At 42.2% G+C, this 19,784-nt stretch overlaps 1 protein-coding gene across 1 annotated transcript in view; it reads left to right on the top strand.

The window, feature by feature from the left end:
- Window positions 1–357: 357 nt before the first annotated feature.
- Window positions 358–19,784, top strand: part of gria1a (glutamate receptor, ionotropic, AMPA 1a) — a gene marked incomplete at both ends in the record, with an annotated part of 99,001 nt that continues 79,574 nt past the window's right edge. The window contains 2 exons of the mRNA XM_080035859.1: window positions 358–445; window positions 605–739. Coding sequence (XP_079891985.1) covers window positions 358–445; window positions 605–739 — 223 coding nt within the window. The remainder of the gene's footprint in view (window positions 446–604; window positions 740–19,784) is intronic.

The following is a 19,784-nucleotide window of genomic DNA, read 5'->3' as shown; positions in this document are numbered from 1 at the left end:
TTTAAAGAGAAAATGCATCCTTTAGCTATAGCCCACACTCAAGGCTCAACAGCTTTCCAAGACGGGCACATTTTTTGCAGTGAAGTCATTCTCCGTCTATAACAACAGCAGCCAAGGACACGAGAGCATCAGCAGAAGAAGAGGAGAGAGGCGGAAAGAGGAGAGCGAAAAGGTGCCTATACTCCTCCTCTGCTCGCCATTTGCGATCATTGTCTCGCTTATTGTATGGATGTCGGTGTGAGTGTACACCGCTCTAACAGGAGGCGAGACGCGGGGAATTTAACTTCACACACACGGACAACACCTATTGGATTTTAGGGCTCTTTTTCCCCCTTCTTCGCCAATGCAAAAGGAAATATGCAGCGCAGCTTCGCCATCCTCTTCACCAGTTTACTGGGGATGTGCTTGGGTTCAAGCTCAAGTTTCCCAAGTAACATCAATATAGGTGAGAAATGCGCCCGGTGCCTTTTGTCTAAGCGTTTAAAAAAGCCTCTTGTTTTGTCTCAAGTTTACCTCATGTTTGTGGTTCGTTTGAATGTGTGGAGTGCTTTGTGCCTCCACCGTATTCAACATTAACTCCCGCTCTCTTTGCCCGGCTCAACAGGAGGATTGTTCCCCGTCGAATCGCATGAATATGAGGTGTTCCGTTTCGCGCTGTCTCACCACCAGGAAGTCCCCAAACTGGTGCCGCAGGTGGATATGGTCAAGATGGGCAACAGCTTCTCCATGACATACGCCTGTAAGTCATTGTGCTGTTGGAGGCATGTGTCTGTTTGCAAAAAGAAAAACAAATATTGAATTGTTATTTATTTTTTATTATTTGAATTTTTACATGGCCTGACATTTCTTTATCAAAGAGCTGATAACTCCATCGGTATAAGACCTGCGCAAGCTACTATTGATGAGAATGAAAAAGGACTTATTGTAGGCTACACCTCCTCTCTCCCCTTTGCATGATTTTTCAGCTTGATTTTTGTTGCGCTGTGTGTAAACCACGGGGAGTTTTACATCCATCTACCTCTGCAGCAGTATCAGGCTTTTTACACCAATAACCTATGAATGTTATAGAACGGCTGCACTGGTCCTTATAGCGGCAGAGCAAACACTGTTAAACTCCCCCACCACGTCTCTGAAATCTTTACAAGACATGCGCACTCGCAATTAAGGCACGCACAAGAATGGCATATTTCAACTTTTTAGGACTCAAGGAATTATTCCCGCACGATCTTTCTCATTTGATCTTTATTATGAAAATCAATTCATAACAGACAGAGATGACGAGTCTCTTTAAATCAATTCAGACGAGGAAGGACGGGGATCATTTTAAATCAGGATAAAAAGGCGTTTTTGATCAACAAGTTGAAAATACATTTTTTTTTTAGTTTATTGCTCCGAGCTATAATTCTCCTGTGGGTGTGATAATGGGTTCCAGTATGTACAATGAGTCCATGCCTGAGCTCTTACAAAAGAGATGGCGGTCTGAATAGGATTTTTCCATTCTTTCTTAATAACCCTGCACTTATCCATTTGTGCACTGACAAGATTGCGTTGCCCTTTTTTTTGTCTTCCTTCCTCATGTCACCCAGGCTCCCATTAGATGTGCCCGTGGCTCACTCACACACACAGTCATTGTACTGAAGTCGCAAGCACACACTCACTCACACACTCACACACACACACACACACACACACACACACACACACACACACACACACACACACACACACACACACACACACACACACACACACACACACACACACACACTCTGCAGGCAAAGAAAATCCCTTTGACAACTGTTCCGCAATGTGTGTGACACACGGCTGGCAGAACATTTGATAACTTGTTCAGACATTGATTGTTGCGTTTCCACTTTGAAGCCGGCGAGCGTGTAGGCTCTGCTCGGATACAGTGGCAGCAGTCATTAGCCTTGGCTCAGAGTCAATGAAAGAACATACTGTATATAGCTTTATAAAGACACAACATACAAGCATTATGACATCATGGCTCAGCGTTGAAAGGAAGTTGTAAGAACTGACTCTTTAAATGTGTTTGTATAGGATATAAGGCATAGTTAAGAGTGTTTAAGACCTAATTCACCGGTGGGAATACGAAGGTGTATTGAACTCTGAGATCCTATGTAGTATAAATGTGCAAACATTTTTAGAAATCTGTTGATCCTGAGAAAATTCAGAAAGAGTGTCTTATGGTCTCACTGTCTCTCCGTACATTTTCCCCATGTGTGACATCACGCATGTGAACATGTAGGGTTAGGATTAACAGGACAGCTGGAAGTCAAGGGAAGACTGAGGGAAGAAAAAACCTAATTCATTATATTAGAATAGCGATTTTATAATGATAGAACGCCGGTTTCCGATTGGGTGAAGTGTTCCTTTAACGTATGGAGATGGCGATCAGTGCAGTGCACTGTAAGGAGTTAAGGGTGAGATGTCACTTTAGCAGAAGTCAGCATTGTACTGTTGCAGAGGGAGCCAGAAGAAAAAAGGTCTTATCGCAATATATATACACTCACCGGCCACTTTATTAGGTACAGCGGTTCATTTTCTTATTAACACATATAACTAATCAGCCAGTCACATAGCAAAAACTCAATGCATTTAGGCATGTAGACCTGGACGGGACAACTTATTGAAGTTAAAACCGAGCAACAGAATGGGGAAGAAAGGGGTTTTAAGTGACTTTGAACATGGCAATGTTGATGGTGCCAGTAGGGCTGTTCTGAGTATTTCAGAAACAGCTGATCTACTGGGAGTTTCACTCTAAACCATCTCTAGGGTTTACAGAGAATGGTCCGAAAAAGAAAAAATATCCAGTGAGAGGCATTTGTGTGGACGTAAAATGCCTTGTTGAAGTCAGAGGTCAGTGGATGATGGGCATACTGGTTCGAGATGATAGAAAGGCAACAGTAACTCAAATAACCACTTGTTACAACCAGGGTATGCAGAATACCATCTCTGAACGCAAAACACGACCAGCCTTGAAGCAGATGGGCTACAGCAACCGAAGACCCCACTGGGTGCCACTCCTGTCTGCTAAAAACAGGAAAATGAGGCTACAATTATCACAGGATCACCAACATTGGACAATAAAATATTGAAAAATCATGCCTGGTCTGATGAGTCTCGATTTCAGTTGTGACATTCAGATGGCAGGTTCAGAATTTGGCGTAAACAACATGAAAGTATGGATCCATCCTGCCGTGCACCATCAACCATGCCATGTTCAAAGTCACCTAAACCCCCTTTCTTCACCATTCTGATGCTCGGTTTGACTTCAGTACATTGTCTTGACAATGTCTAAATGCATAAATGCATTAAATTGCTGCCATGTGATTGGCTGATTAGCTTTTTGCTTTTATAAGGAACAGGTGTACCTCATAAAGTGGCCGGTGAGTGTATATATGGTAAATGGCCTTGACTTATATAGCGCTTTTCTAGCCGATTTTCTCAGCCCCAAAGCGCTTTACATATCTTACCACATTCACCCATTCATACACACACTCATACACCGATGGCAGTAGCTGCCATGCAAGGCGCTCTCTGAACCATCGGGAGCAATTTGGGGTTCAGTGTCTTGCCCAGGGACACTTCGACATGTGGCGGGTAGGCGGGGAATCGAACCTCCGACCCTGCACTCCAGAGGCAATCTTCCTACCCACTTCGCCACTGCCGCCCGTACATATATACACTCACAGTATATACACATATATACATATATACACAGTATATATCAATGCTGACCTATAACCTAAATACCCATTCAATTGTACACTAGATTTAGGATTGTTTCAGTGCTGATTTGTGGACTGAAACCCTGCACGGCAACATTTATATAAGTGGTGTTTATTCCGGCCTGCCCGCTCTATAGCACTATGCTGACTTCTGCTGCGGAAAAATGACTGCGCTGACCGCCATCTCTGTAAGGTTATCAGACTGACTTATGCATGATTGCCTCACACTCCCCCCCCCCCCCCACACACACACACTCACTTCGAAAATACCGAACTATCCCTTTAAAGTCAAATCGTTAGCCTGATAGCTTAATTGCCTAAATCATATTGACTCTACTCCACTTTTACTCTACATCTACTTTTCATTAGCCTAATAGCATAATTGCCTAAGTCATATTTTAAGGGTTATAGAGTAGGGTAAAGTAGATGTAGAGTAGATGTAGAATAGAGTAGATGTAGAGTAACAATAGAGTAGAGTAAATATGATTTAGGCAATTATGCTATGAGGCTAACAAATTGTTCTGCTTCCGTTTCTTTGAGTAGTCTGACGTCCGGTTAGGTTAGATATTTATTGGATGCCGGCGACCAAACACGTGTCCACTTGAACAGACACTGGAAAGCTCTTTGTCTGGCAATTACAGCCTTATTAACCATAATGAAACACATATTTATAGATAGGCAACATCTCCATAATGTGGCAGTAGCAGTTCTTATTATATCCAGTTATGAGCTGAGAATTAGATTTGAAATATAATGCGTTATGTGCAACAGCACTCAAGCAGATTTATATGTGTTCAGTGCTGGCTGGCTGCCGCCAAATATCCAACACTTTATCACTAAAGGGGAAATGTACTCTTTTCTGTAGGACTATGTAGCATTGAAATCCCTGCACCTTTTATTTGATTCATTAGACCTCTCCTATACCTCTCCATATAATATGCTTCATGAAGTTCATCCTGGCCCACTGTTGGCTTTGTAACTTACATATATATGTATGTTTTTTTTTAAGATAATCTCTTGGCATTTTCAAGTTTTATTAGACAGTACAGAGTTGACATGGGGAGAGAGAGAGGGGGGGGGGGGGGGGGGGGATGACCTGCAGTAAAGGTCCTCGGGTCGGTTTTGAACCCGCGACAACTGCAACGAAGGCCGGAGCCAATATGGTACGAGCTCTATCCACTACACCACCGGAGCTCCCACGTACATCATTTTATCCAGAGAGATGTATTTAAGATAACACCACGCAATAAAAGCTGCATTTGAGAACAATTGGGGAAAAAAACCTGGACAATCCCCGGCCCGCACGACACCCTCCTACCACCACCCACCCCCTCCCTCCCTCCCTCCCTCCCTCCCAGCAATTTAGCCAGGCAGGACTGGGTAAGGAAATGTAAACACACCCGAGATGCCCTCTTTAATGAGTCCTACGCTCATGTGAAGTGAATAGGGATGCCGCTCTATAGTGGATTAAATCTGGTGCCTATAGCAGCGTAGAGGGAGGTGTTGCAATTGTGTCTTAGTCACAGCTTGCACCCAATGGAGAGACGGCAGCATACATACATACTGTAGGCCGGTGAATAACAATGTCTATCACTGCAGCGTGGCGTACCTTCTGTTAAGTGCCTATTCTTGCATATTTTCTTTTGTCCAGCATTTTCTTTCATTACCTTAAAAATAAGCTTTGCAAAATAAAAACACAGGATCAAAATTTTAAAAAGAACAAGCCTTCTCCAGAATCGCTGACTCCCCCTTTTAATATCCTCAAAGACATTTTTTACGCACTTATCTACAGCTGTGGAAAAAAATTGAGAGACCAAGTCTGGATTTTTATTAAATCTTCATCTCTACATAACTTAATGGAAATGCTCTTAATGACAAAAAATGTATTGGAATTTGGTAGAAATGTTGTCAGTAGTTTACATTATAAAACCAAAATGTTCATTCTACTCAAACATATGCCTATAAATAGTAAAACGAGAGACACTGAACATTTGGAGTGGTCTCTTAGTTTTTTCCAGAGCTGTATATCCAGCCACTACACATCAGCACAAACGGATATCCTAAATTCCATCAACTATGACATGTCTTGTCCATAGTGTCAGTGCATGGCCCTGCAGTCTGTGGGCATGATGGCGGGGCCGCGGTGCCAGTGTGTCACAGAGATTCACAGCCGAAGGGAGAGAGAACAGAAATGGATGTGACACCTCTTTCCTGCCGCGTGTCACTCCTTCTAAAAGACAATTCTGATGCACAGGCTTTAGAGACATGTTTGTGAGGAAGCAAAAAAAGAAAGAAAGATGGCCTCCGGGGTCTGTTTATTATGAGTCAGATGAGAGAAAGCGGTCTATTCCTGGATTCTCTATTTAGTATGCCTGTGTGGAGGAGTGTGTGTGTGTGTGTGTGTGTGTGTGTGTGTGTGTGTGTGTGTGTGTGTGTGTGTGTGCGTGTGCGTGAGAATGTGCCCGGTGTGTGTGTGTGTGTGTGTGTGTGTTGGGTCTAATAGTGTCAGAAGGCCTGCTGGTGTGAATGGGCCCTTGTGCACCGGGGATGAATAGAGCTCCGGATGAGGATGATACCCATCAGCTGGCTCTTATGACCCGCCGCTTCCTTCAGTAGCAAGCCCTCCCCTCCCCTTCCCTCCACACACACACACACACACACACACACACACACACACACACACACACACACACACACACACACACACACACACACACACACACACACACACACACACACACACACACACACACACACTAGCTGGCACCTGCCTAAAGAGCAGGAGAAGAGGGGCAGGAGATTGGAGGGGGGTTGGGTGGACTATGGCAAAGGTCAGAGAGAAAACAAAGAGTAGAGAAAGAAAAAGCACAATAGATGATGTGAACTCTAAATGTTAAAGCTATAGTGCGTACATTTTTCATATAAATGAATTCGGGAGGTACAGGACTAGTCGGTTAAATTATGCCGCCTCACTAGTCAGGCACCAGAAATACTAGTCTGTTAGTCACTCTTTTGCCCATCACGTGGACTTGAACATGAATTGTGTGAGAATTAACGTGTGTGTGTAGGCCTATAGGTGTGGGCTAATAATAGGAGAGAGAGAGAGTGAGAGAGAGAGAGAGAGAGTGAGAGAGAGAGAGAGAGAGAGTGAGAGAGAGAGAGAGAGTGAGAGAGAGAGAGAGAGAGAGAGAGAGAGAGAGATAAAAAGGTGAACGCACAAAGCAAAGCAAGAAGGTTTTCTTGACCGCTGCCTAAAGGACCGTTTAAACGTTGGGGAAATTAGTTTCTACGTGCATCCCCTTAAAATGAATGTTGGTTACATAATAATAATAATAATAATAATAATAATAATATATTTCATTTATATAGCCCTTTTCTCACACTCAAAGCGCTTTACATAGGAGCATAACAGTAAACAAACAAAAGGAAAATGTAAAAGTTGATACATACAAGCTGTAGTCTGGCTCACCGGATGTAGAGAGTTGAGATAGGGCCAATAATAGCTAATATTAGCGCTGCCATAAGAAGTTACGCACTATAGTTATACAGTATATGGCAGAGATTGATTTTATTTCCCGCTTTTGGAGTCATCAGGGTAAGTACCATGGCAAGACCATGGGCATCATGTAAAACCAAATGCCAGTTTTTTTTCTTGCTTTGGCACATATACAAACCAAGTCACAAAGTGGTGAAACACTAGCCTGGAAATCCAGACCTGTCGCTAGGCGCTGGCAAATAAAATTTGCTGCACCGGTTGGTCTGGACACTCTCCATTGAAGCTCATTAAATATGTCAGGAAATCCTGAGCTACGTTTCAATTGGTTCTATCTGATATGGGCGGGCCAGAGCCTTATGTTGGGGCTCAGGGGCGGACGTAACCGGATGACGACAGTGACGTGCACGTGCCGTCGAAGCCGTGATAGTAAACATCAAAGATGGCTGTTGATATGTTGTTTGAGTTTGAGACGACTTTGGCCTCGACCCTTAACGATATAGAAGACGACACTCAAATCTTTCATTAGCAAGTGAGAGGAAAGTTCTGTTTTGCCGACCGACCACAGCAAACGTTTAATTTAACAGTTAATCCCGCTGTTCGCTAAACGAACGGGGCTTAATACGTCACTTTGTTCATCGCTCTGATTGGTTATAGTGCTATCAAATTGCGTTCAGTGGCATTTGAAATGCACGAGTAGGAGCCGCCCCTTGAGTTGGAAATGACTATTGATCGTGGCCAGACCCTCTATCGTTCTAGATATGGGTCTGGATTTCCAGGCTAGTGAAACACCTGTTTTTATTACATTCACCACTATGGATCATGGCCCTATTCTTCTATATTCGTCCTGTTCTTTTACATTTTCAGTGAAAGTGCTTCCTGGATGGTCTCATTTTCCCATGTTTCCCAGTGGTTTTAAAAATAACTAAAAGCCAGGGATAGCTGACGTGTGTTCATGGTAGAGTATTAGTCACTGTTCCCCCTCGGTTGGAGATATCACATTAGCATAATCTGCTATTGACTTGCTTCATAATAAGGATGTCACTGAATCACTAGCTTCATGTCAAATCCCCTGCGGGCTGGAAGCTATATATATTATCTCCTTTTCTCTTTGACGATCCTGATCCTACACACATGTGCGCTGGTGAGATTCAGGCTAAAGCTTTGACTATTTTAGCTTGAAAAATCCTAGGAAAACAAAGTGTAACGTTTCAGTAATTGTGGAATCTTTTTTTTTTCTTTAAACAAGATGTTCATTTAGCCTTACAAGCCACTAACTAACTCACATTGGATTTTGCGTCCCAGTTCCAGCCTTTACTGCTAATACAGCTTTCATTAAGACATAATGAGCGGTCATGGAAAAGACGATTTGTGTTGTCACTGCCATGTAAGCAAGCAGTATCTCCCTGGGTCTCTGAAGGCTGGGAGAGGGTCTACGAGGCAGCCATGATCAATGAATGGAGTAGCACACAGAGGCCGTCCCCAGACCATCAATACTGTACAGATGAGTGTGTGTGTGTGTGTGTGTGGGGGGGGGGGGGGTGTGTGGTGTGGTGGGTTATATGTAAGTCCATGTCATTCATTTCGTTCATTTCATCTTTGTTTCGAACAAAATGTTTTAAGTTTTAGTAAGACACAGATGCACACATGATGGCAGAGTGAGAGAGAGAGATTTTATAGCTTTGTCTTTTGTTTGTTGTAATTCTGATAATTTTCCTATTAGTACTAACAAGGTACTCGCCAGTAAAGTGCTGAGATGTGTGACCTCCTTACAGGGAGTAAAAACCCAGGCAGTCAGGCAGGTTTCAAACAACCGTTCGTCCAACTAAGGACCCATGATCACTGCTCCCCTAGACAGTGTAGTTCCTACCAGGTCAGACCAATAGGAGACATCTTTCCCCTGTTTAATGTGAATGCTAGATACATGTTATCTCGCCATCCAAAGCAAAGATTCAATTGTTAAAGTTGGAGTTGTGAATTTATATAGGCGTACATGTTTTTTAGTTTTTTCAACAGGGTACATTTTCTTTTCCCCTATCCTGGTAATCTTTCTTTTTTGAACGCCATGGACTTCATTGTAGCAATTCAAACTGTGTTCCCCGACCCACCCAAACCATTTTCTTTACTGAGTTGAGTATTCTTTAACAGGCATGAGAAGGGAGTTTGCTTTCGCGTGACATTTTTTTTCAATCTGTGCCAGTCTACTGCAACATTATACCCGCCTTAGGTTTTCTTCACCCGAGTAGTTTTTGTGCCCCTGACTGCTGAACTGAAATGTGTGTGTGTGTGTGTGTGTGTGTGTGTGTGAGCATGTGAGACTGCTTTGTGATGGTTGGTGGTCACACACACACACACACACACACACACACACACACACACACACACACACACACACACACACACACACACACACACACACACACACACACACGCACAATAGCTAACAAGAGACTGAGCTGAGAGCAGATGCATTTAATGTATTATTCACTACAACACATCCAAAGCGATCGCTCTATTGGAACTATAAAGCATAAATATGTAATAACAACCCAGCAGAGAAAAGGAAAAAGATAATTGAACACAGGCTCTGTTAAGCATTATAATACTTCAAAAATACTCAGCTCTTTATAGGATCTAAACTAAAACTAAAAAAGAACCGTCTTTGTTCTGGAGAACTTTATCTCTGTATCTAGAGCCATTTGGCACATCTCCTCAAATATATATACTAACTTGATAATATGCTAAAACATCACTTAATAATCTTATTCCAAGAAATGAAGAGAATGACATGGACAAGTCAGGGGGGGGGGCGGAGAATACTGCTTCTGAGCATTGCAGGTATTATGTTGCTTAACACTTTTCTAATAGTAAAATATATACTTCAAAATGAAGATCGAAGTCTGGAAATGCTGACTTGATCCATTGGAAGATGGTGTTAGTTTTTTACAAGCGAAACACACCTTTTTTGCTTCTTTTAAAAAATTAATCTAAACCTATTTTCGAAGATGCATTTTCTCCAGAGTGGGCTAAGTGTTAAATGTACAGAGAAAGGGGGTTGGGGGTTAACCTGCATTTTCAGAGCTAGTAGCCCATGTCAGTTATGGGCTCTGGGGGTTGTTTGTATTGTATTGTCCGGCCACTGTGACAGTCATTTATAGGTTACAGCTGTGTGGTTCCTGACTTCCACACATGTGCATACCAAGTCCTCAATGTTTTATTTTGAAAAAAGTCAAGACCAATAACAGATCAATGCTCCCCCCCCCCCCCCCCCAGGAGGACCGCCCTTGACATGACAGTTATTTGTCCGGGAGAAAAACAAAGAGAATCGAGAGGAAAAAAATGACAAAAAAAAGAAAGAAAAGAAAGAAAGTGACAGTTGTTCTCTGGGGCTAGAGAGAGAGAGAGAGTCTGGCAGGTTGCTGGTTTTGATGAATGAGAGAGGCTTGGATTTTTTCTTTTTTTTGCTCCGGAGCACAAGGGATAAGAGAATGGCCCATAGCAATCAATGTAGATCAGCCCCAAAACTGTTCCCCAAGCAACAGAGTGATAGAGCGTGTGGAACAGAAGGAGGGCTGGAGATTGCTTCTGTGCGTTTCTGTGCTTCTACTTGTCTTGGAAAAAGAGGGAAGGGATGAACACATTTGGGCGGGGGGGTAAAAAGGATGCTAGAAATGGTTTTGGGAGGAGAAAATAAGCAAACCTGTCATGCAATCCCCTCACCCATTTTTTTCTAAGAGCCACAAAAGTAACCTTCAATAGCCACCCATGGACATTGACGTTTGCGAAATTATGTTTGTTTTGACTAGAAACCTCCGTCTTGGTTACACATGATGCTTCTTGTTTCTTCACATAAACGCGCCCACACACATGACCAATGGCTGTGTCCACTCTGTTTCTATTTCTTCACCCCTTATTGTCTTTCTTAGCCCTCCCCCAAATCCTTTTCTGTATTCATACAAAGCGCACAGAGTAATTAAAACAATTTCATGTTTGAGTTATTTCAGTTTGCCGATTGGATTGGATGTAACTGTGTGTCTGGCTGTGTTGTTCCGTCTGTGAGTTTCAAAAAATCGTAATAAGAATTTAAGTAGGGAATAAAAAACGAGACGTGTGGGGCAGGCAATTAGATAACAATGTGTTTTCGGGGATGGGGAAGAAGCAAGGATTTGTGAAGGGGGCGAGCGCCAAGCAGATGATGGCAGCTGTCGTGGGTTCTTTTCAGCACCGACAGAAGTGGAGCATCTCTCTTATTGTCATACAACAGCACATCTCCGGGGCTTATGTGTGTACTTTAATGAGCGACAAAGCCTACAAGCGTATTAAACAGTTTGACACAGTGTAGTAACTGCTCCTACTACAGTGACAAGCTCAAGAAGACTGCTGTTGTCATCTGCATGCACCACCACCACCGCACACGCTCGCTGTACTCACTGACTGTGACAGCAGACCTGTAACAGATGCTGATGAAAGAGGAAAAAAGAAAAGATAGATTAGACATTGCACGTAGACAATAATAACATGAGACAATAGAATTGTATCCACCACCAAAAGATTTTGAGCATGCAGTTTATACTGTGGTCTATCCCCTCATACATGTAGGTGTATGTGACTCAGTGAGCAACACTACTGCACGATGATGTTGGATTTTTAGGAAAGAAAAGTCCACTGCTTCAATACAAAGGGTAGAAGCAAGCACACTGCTAGTGTAGGGTATTTTATAATTGGCCAATCAGAGTGTGTTAAAACTCTGTTCTCTAGCTTGCCAACTATGTTTTGGGGTGGAAGGATGGCCTGCCCTACAGGAAAGGTGGCCGACCAGAAACCATGAGGTCGCTGGTTCGATCCCTGGCACCGGACAGGATTGTGTTAGTTGTAAAACTAGTAGTGGCTGGTATCACGTCTACGGTGCCCGCCATCTCTACCATTGTGTCCTTGAGCAAGACACTTAACCCCAAAGTGGGGCGCTGTACTACGGCTGACCCTGCGCTCTGACCCCCTCCGAAGTGTGGTAACTTGAGAGGGGATATGCGAAAAGACGAATTGCAATGTAACCATTGACTAATAAAGTGATTTAACTTAACTTTTTACAGTAGAACCATGCAAAATAATCCTAGCACATTGACTCACTGGGGTTCATTCCTTTCTTACAGTTTTTGCTTTTGTGTTTGTGGTTTTCTAAATTGTAAACACATATTGACCGACTCCTCCCCATTGAGATTGGAGAAACCAGACTGAGGTTATGCCTGGTTATAACCACTAAGCCACGATGATCATTTTCATTTATCAGTTCAGAGCATAGATAGTAAATAATATGGATGTAGCATCCGGGCTGACCTCAGTTATTCACACGGCATCCAATAATCCTGGTTTGTGTGCGTCGCCATCTTGTGAGATTTTTACTCCGCCTCACTCCTCTTGCCGAAAAGGGGAATCGACGTCACGTCGGGGGGAGGGAGATAGCTGACGTATACCTCCGAGGCAAAGTGAGGGACAACGGGCGGAGAGCTGTCACTCAAGAGATCGCGCCAATACATTTTAACCTCCAAAAGAATAAAAACTAGCGTGGGCCAAAAAAATTCACCCCCCTCAGTGTTGTCATGGAGATATGACCGAAACATACAGACTAAAATGGTTTTGTGGCCCAGGCTGTAAATAGGTTTAATAAGACTTTGAAAACGGCCTATCTAACAAGTGAGTCAAAGAAAAACTGCTCGTCTTGGCGCCACCCCCAGTGGCACTTTCTGGTTACTACAGTTGTAGGTCACTTCCATATTGGATGCCGGTAAAAATCGCTGAGGTTGGGGCTTGGTTCAGAGGAGCAAAAAGCAAAAAGTCCCAATTCTAACACAAGTTGGATTGAGTTTCTCTATGTATTACGTCACCTCGGAGAACCTTTTACGGTATCATAATGTTATTTTATAGTATTCTCTTACATTTGATCGATTTTCCGACTCATTTATCAATCACACCAATAATCAGACAAACACATTGCTAGAGGATTATCATCACTATTATCATCTCAAAGCATTTCACTATTAAGTAGCATTCTGGCTGTGTGTCTGTTTGCCTCCTCTTTCTCCACACATCCACCTCCATCCCTTCTTCTTCTGTCAGAAAAATGAAAGTGTGTGAGGTGCGAACGTGTCCCTATGCACCTGTCCACACTGATACACAGATGGGGAGATAATTGCTAAAAGGGATGATTGTTAAGGAGATAATTGGGAGTTTCCGTACCCCACTGATAGGAAGTCAAGTCCGGGCTGTGTTTCTGACCCGCTGCCCAGGGTAAAGCATTTATTCAGCAGCCAGCAAATGGCTCAGAATTGGAATTCGGTGAGAAACAGTGAGAGACAATGGCCTAGTGTGAGAGGGTTAGAGAGTAAGACACAGGGAAGAGATGGGGGGGGTGTCGGGAGCTCTCACACCCTCCATTACCCACTTAATGAGGCGACGCCGTGCCATTGTTTTATTATTTAGGAGGAAAATAGGCGAAATCTAGATTTTGGCCCGTGTGGACGCTGTGTGTCGTTTCCCCCACTGCTAGGCTGGCATCTGTTTCGCTTTTCCCTCTCAGCTTGTCTCCTCATCATCTCCGCTCACAGGCACTAATGTTTCTTCATCCCCCTCTCTCTCTCTCTCTCTCTCTCTCTCTCTCTCTCTCTCTCTCTCTCTCCCTCTCCAGCAGCCAGCCCTTTTCTTTCGCCATTTCACAGACACACGCTTTGCTTTGCTGGGCTCATCCTGATTTAACCTTCCATTTACCCCCCCCCGTTTCAACTAACGTAACCTCCCCCCTCTCTCGACATTTTGGGGCTGGTCAAGTCACTCCGATCACTTGGTATTCCCTATCGGTAGGAACCCTCCAGAGGACGGTGTCTTGATGTCTTCATGCCTTTCTTTCTCAATTTTTTTCCCACTTTTCTACGGCTCACCTCCTTGTCTGTCTTTGTTTCCTGCCTTCGCTTTATTACTGTCTCTTTTTCTCTCTGCCTCACACACACACACACACACACACACACACACACACACACACACACACACACACACACACACACACACACACACACACACACACACACACACACACACACACACACACACACACACACACCGGTAACAGCAGTGTGACATAAACACAATTTTATAGCTCTCGCCCAGGCAGTAAATCTCCCTTAAGCTTCAGGAGCTAAAGCTGTTCACACCAGGGGAACAGCCAAGCGCGCCTCTCCCGGGAGCCAGACAATCCATGTGGGTATATGGATACCTAGAGAGGTAGAAAAGGCGCTCAAGCAAAGCCCACCTCCCACTTAAAACCTTTTTTTTAGCATAGTGTTTTTATTCTGAGAGTGAAACAAGTACAACAATACAATGTATATCATTCAATGTGCATGTAATACTTGCAGAATAAAATGAAACTTTAGTTTTTTTATACCCCAAAAACATTCCCCTAAATGGTGAACAGACACTCTACCTCAAATGACAAAGAGTGATTCAAGCACAGAGCACAAACAAAGCAATAAAGTGCAGGAGGACATGTCAGTTAATAAATAATAATAAAAGATAACTTAAGAATAAAGTCCAAATAAAATAAAAATAATAGTAACAATGATTATTCCCTTAAAACCTTTTTAAAGCTGTTGTTGCATTTCTTTGACTCTACTACTGGAGATAAAGGGACAACGGCAGAAATGTTATAGTCGATACCAATACCAGTGAAATTCCATGATCTTTGAGTACCTGTTGCTATAATTACTATATTGACTTATTTCACAATATATAAACATGAAATCGATAGTTTTTCCGATATCGATATTGCTTTTTAAATGAGTGTTTATTAGGACGTGACTGAAATTTTAGCCAAGTCGCATTTCTACTGTTGTACCGTTTATATTCGGTTCTATTTAATAATTGTTGTTAACAGTAAAAATGACCAATGACAACATGTTAACAGGTGAATAGCTGGTTAGTCTATTTTCTTTAATGTTTTTTGGTTGTGTTTGTTGCTTATTTGATCGATTTCTTATTCACTTTTTTTTTTACTGAAAACTTAAAAAGGGTGGTCTTAAAACGACAATAATGTCATATATCGTGATACTGTCTGGGAAAATATATTGTCCAACAAAATATGTGTTATCGTGACAGGCCTAATTCTCGATAACCAATACAATACCAAGAAAAAAAAAAAAAAACAATGAATCCCATGTACTACCAGCTGTAGGCTAGAGCACTTGTAGGTGTATACAGTATGCTGACCCAATCGGTTCCAAAAAAATCTGGAGCTGACGATACGATATATCATGAAAGTAAGTAGCACAATATTTTTGCAGTATCAATTCATAAGCACAGCGCTAGTCGGTATAGTATCGGTTCTTGTGCCATGCCTTGCTCAGTACTACAGAATGTGCATGGATGAAATAATGTCTTTGCAGTACATTGGACACATCACTATCGAATGAATTCTTCTGGAAAATAGAGTTGGAATTGGTTTGGCAGGAGAACCCACAGAAAGCTCACTTAAAACCCCCTTCCTACTCAGTCATGTCTGGAGACATTCATGCACATCCACTTTGATGCTGCCTTTCTGTTCCCTGAGTCCCTGTCCCTCTGAATAGAATGGGGATTGATTGCACCAGTGTGACTCATGTTGTGTTGGCGGTGGCTCACGGTGTCAGCAACCCCCAACAACCCCATCACCTGAGGGGATCATCACAAGCACAAACGCGTGAGACAATCTCCTGTCAAAACCAGCAAGACTCTTCTCTTTTTATACCCAAGACGAGGTGTCGAAGAGGGGATGCATCGAGGATCTGCGTGTGCCCTGAAGGCTTGTATATGTGCCGCTTCTGGTGTGAATATTGTTATCGACTAAGTTATTTTGCTCTCTCATTAGCATAGCTGATTAGCTGTGTGGTGGAAGACGGATGAGACTAGAGGGACCAACAACATGCGCTCTGTTTTATTACACACATCATCTGACAGTTATTAGCCATGGGTGACTGAGTGGAGGATGGCTGGCTGCGTCTTCCAGTGTCTGGTGTCAGATGTGTTTATCTCCCCCCTTTAAAGTGCTGTGTGCTTTGATTGAGTGACCCTTCACCCTTAGTGGATGGGGGGGGGGGGGGTGTATATTACTGGCCTGATGTGACAGCTCTACTCCCTGCTCCTGTCAACCCCCAGTCTTTTTCTTAACCAAAAGTAAAACCTAGGAATATACAGTATATGGAAAAAGATACCGTGGCACATAGCTTGTGAAAATGAGTCTTGAAGTTAAGAAAATGCATGTGAGACCAACATGAATACATATGAATACCAAGTATGTGGGGGTGATTCTAAAAACCTGACAGTAGACAGATATGGGAATGAGAAGAGAGAGAGAGACGTAGAGATGATGACAAACGTTTGTTCCACCACTAGAAGTGATCCTTCAATCCCAAGCTAACCATAACTGCAATAGTTGACAATCACCAAGAAGGATTCGTTGGCAATCGAACATGGGTTTGAGAGCAATGTAAAAAGAAAAGGAAAATAAAACTGCGCTGAAGCATTTGATTTTAGTCGATTCATTCATGAGTTGATTGATGGGAAATGAAATCAGCAACGTTTTTGACATTCATTTTAATTGACGGCTGACGGCCTGGCCCCACTTTAATGTATTTAAATGAGGTAATATTCAAACCAGTGCAAAATCACTCCATTCTTATGCAAAGAAGCCTTGTTGAAAATAGCACCTTATCCTCAAAGGCCAGCGCTAATTGCAACAGGCCGTTCTAGTGGAGCAGAACTAAAGCATATGAAATGTGTGTATTAAACTTGTGCAATCTTAGATACTACCGTTACGGGCATGTTTGGGGGGCTTCAAGGTACATCGTAACACTTCACGATAAGGGTACATGAATCAACTGTTAGTTAATGCTTATGTAATGATATTAATGGTTAGGTCATGCTTATTAAGCAATAAGTAACTGTTAATGCTTAGTTAATAATGCTTGGTCAATGAATATGGTAAATGGTAAGTGGACTTGATTTATAAAGCGTTTTTTAGCCGATTTTCTCAGCCCCGAATCGCTTTACATTTCTTACCATATTCACGCATTCATACACACTCATACACCGATGCATACTAAGCATACTTGTTAGTTAATGCTGAGTTAAAAACGGTTAGTTATTGCCTTGTTGTTGCTGATTAAGCATCAACTAAGCATTGAGTAACAGTCCATTAATGTACCCTTGTTGTACAGTGTTACCAAAATATGCTTGATGTTGACCTTAGTTTAAACATGTTATTATTTTAACATAATAAAAACCCCAACCCTGAACTCAAAAGAATTAAGGCAATCAGTTGTCTCAATTTGTTTGAGTTGATGAACTTAAAAGTCAAATAGTTTCAAAACTGAAATATAAGGATTACAAGCTACACATACCTTTTGATTACTGTTAACCAATTCACACTTAAAAAGTAATATAGCTTCTCTGGCTTCTTGTGAATATCTTTTGTTTTCCTTTCTTTAGTGTCACGATAATCAAATTTGTGGGTTTTGGACTAACATGCTTTATCCCTGCGTTCCAAATTACATACTCTTTCTTTTTACTACACTACATACTAAAGTACAGAAGAGCCACGGGAGAGAGAAAAAATCTGATAAGGAAGATTTTTTTTTCATTATGTCGAGAAATGTCAAGAATAAAGACGAATACTCCAAGTTAGTGGGGCATTAATGTATTGGGACATCTCGTCGCGGATGGGCGGGGGGACACATTCTGGCATACTAAATAGTAGGAAAGTATGGGGATTGGAACGCAGGGCTAGACCTGTGGGCTGTGTGGGATTGTGAGAGAAGTTTTCCACGACAATATGATAAATTTTTTCATTCAAAATTGTTAATGTTATTCACCTGCAGAGCTCTTATATACTGCATTTGGTTTTCCTTCTTGTGTTGACTTAAAAAATTAAAATAGCATCAGGGCATTCGGCAAATCTGTGTTCTCGAGGGTGTGGAGGTGACATTGGATGGACAACATAAAGCCGGGTGTACACCTCTATAGGATTGAGGCTCACTGTATGAATGCGGTGTGTGTGTGACTTCTTTTGGAATCAATTCTTAAGCCGAGTTATTCTGAGATGGGATTTATCTGCTCAGGACAGTCTCATCCATATACATCCAAAAAACATGATTTCATACCTTTTGAAAAACAATCCCTGCGTTCCAATACCCATACTTCCCTACTATTTAGTATGGCAGAACATTTTTTAGGATGTCCCAATACGTGCACGTCAATTGTAGTATGCTGAAAATACATAAATGCCCAACTTACTCCAATAGCATTTTGGAGTACTTGTCTTTATTTTAGAAATTTCTCGACATGATGATGAAAAAAAAGTTCCTTATCTGATTTTTCTCTCTCCTGTGGCCCTAAAACTCTTCTGTACTTTAGTATGTAAGGTAGTAAAAAGAAAGAGTATGTGATTTGGAACACAGGGAATATTGTTTTGTTGAGTTTCACAATAAAGGAATACACAGGTTAGAGACTGGTGTATATCTATTCAGTGGATAAGATGGGGCAAGTTCATTGGATGTCTTATTTTGGTGGAGTCACCTGACATGGCAGTCCTCAGTAGCAGGGCTGCTATTAAAAAAGACCTTTATGGATGGCTGAACAAGAAGCCACCCAATCAGCACGTTCCCTCCAGCTCAACCTCAACCCCCCTGCTGCTGTGAAACTCCCTCTGTACTGCTGACCTTAATGTTGCACAGGATAATGGCATGCACGTCCCAGGGGAAGGAAATAGTAGTTCCTTCTGTGTGTGTGTGTATGTGTGTGTTTGTGTGTGTGGGGGGCGGGGGGGACGCATATCATTTGTATGGCAATCATGTAGGAATTTGTTTTTTGAAAGCACTCGGTAAAAATTAAATTCAAAAGTATTGATTTTTGTGACATATCAAGCAATGTGGAGCTATTTATGAAAAAAAACAAGAATCACACATACCCAAGGAGTTGCTCTGTTGTACCACAGTCTAACATAGAGTTGGAGTGAGCAGCTCCAGTAGAGCAGCTGGGAGGCAGGTACCATGCACAAGGGCACCTTGACACCTTTGGCCAACATACTCTGGCAACACACGGACTTGGGATAACCCATTGGCCAGTCCAGAGGGTCTTGCTTTGATATCATAATACATCACAACATATGTAGTCTATATTTGATGAATTCATTGGTAGGTATTTTTTAATTTTTTTTTAGCTTCAATTTTAGTGCAGCCATCAAATCATGGTAAGACTTCAGTTTAACGAAAGAACCAGTAACGTTCCAGTAGTGTGATTTTAACCTTCAAATCAATCACTCAATCAATCAATCAATCAATCAATCAATCAATCAATCAATCAACCAATCAATCAATCAATCAATCAATCAATCTGACTTTATTTGTATAGCACTTTTCATACAAGCAAATGTAGAACAAAAGAGCTTAATCTAATACCACCCCCCCAACACACACACACACACACACACACACACACACACACACACACACACACACACA

Source organism: Ammodytes marinus (assembly GCF_949987685.1).
Source record: "Ammodytes marinus genome assembly, chromosome: 10".
NCBI lineage: Eukaryota > Metazoa > Chordata > Actinopteri > Uranoscopiformes > Ammodytidae > Ammodytes > Ammodytes marinus.
This window is presented reverse-complemented; position numbering and strand designations above follow the sequence as displayed.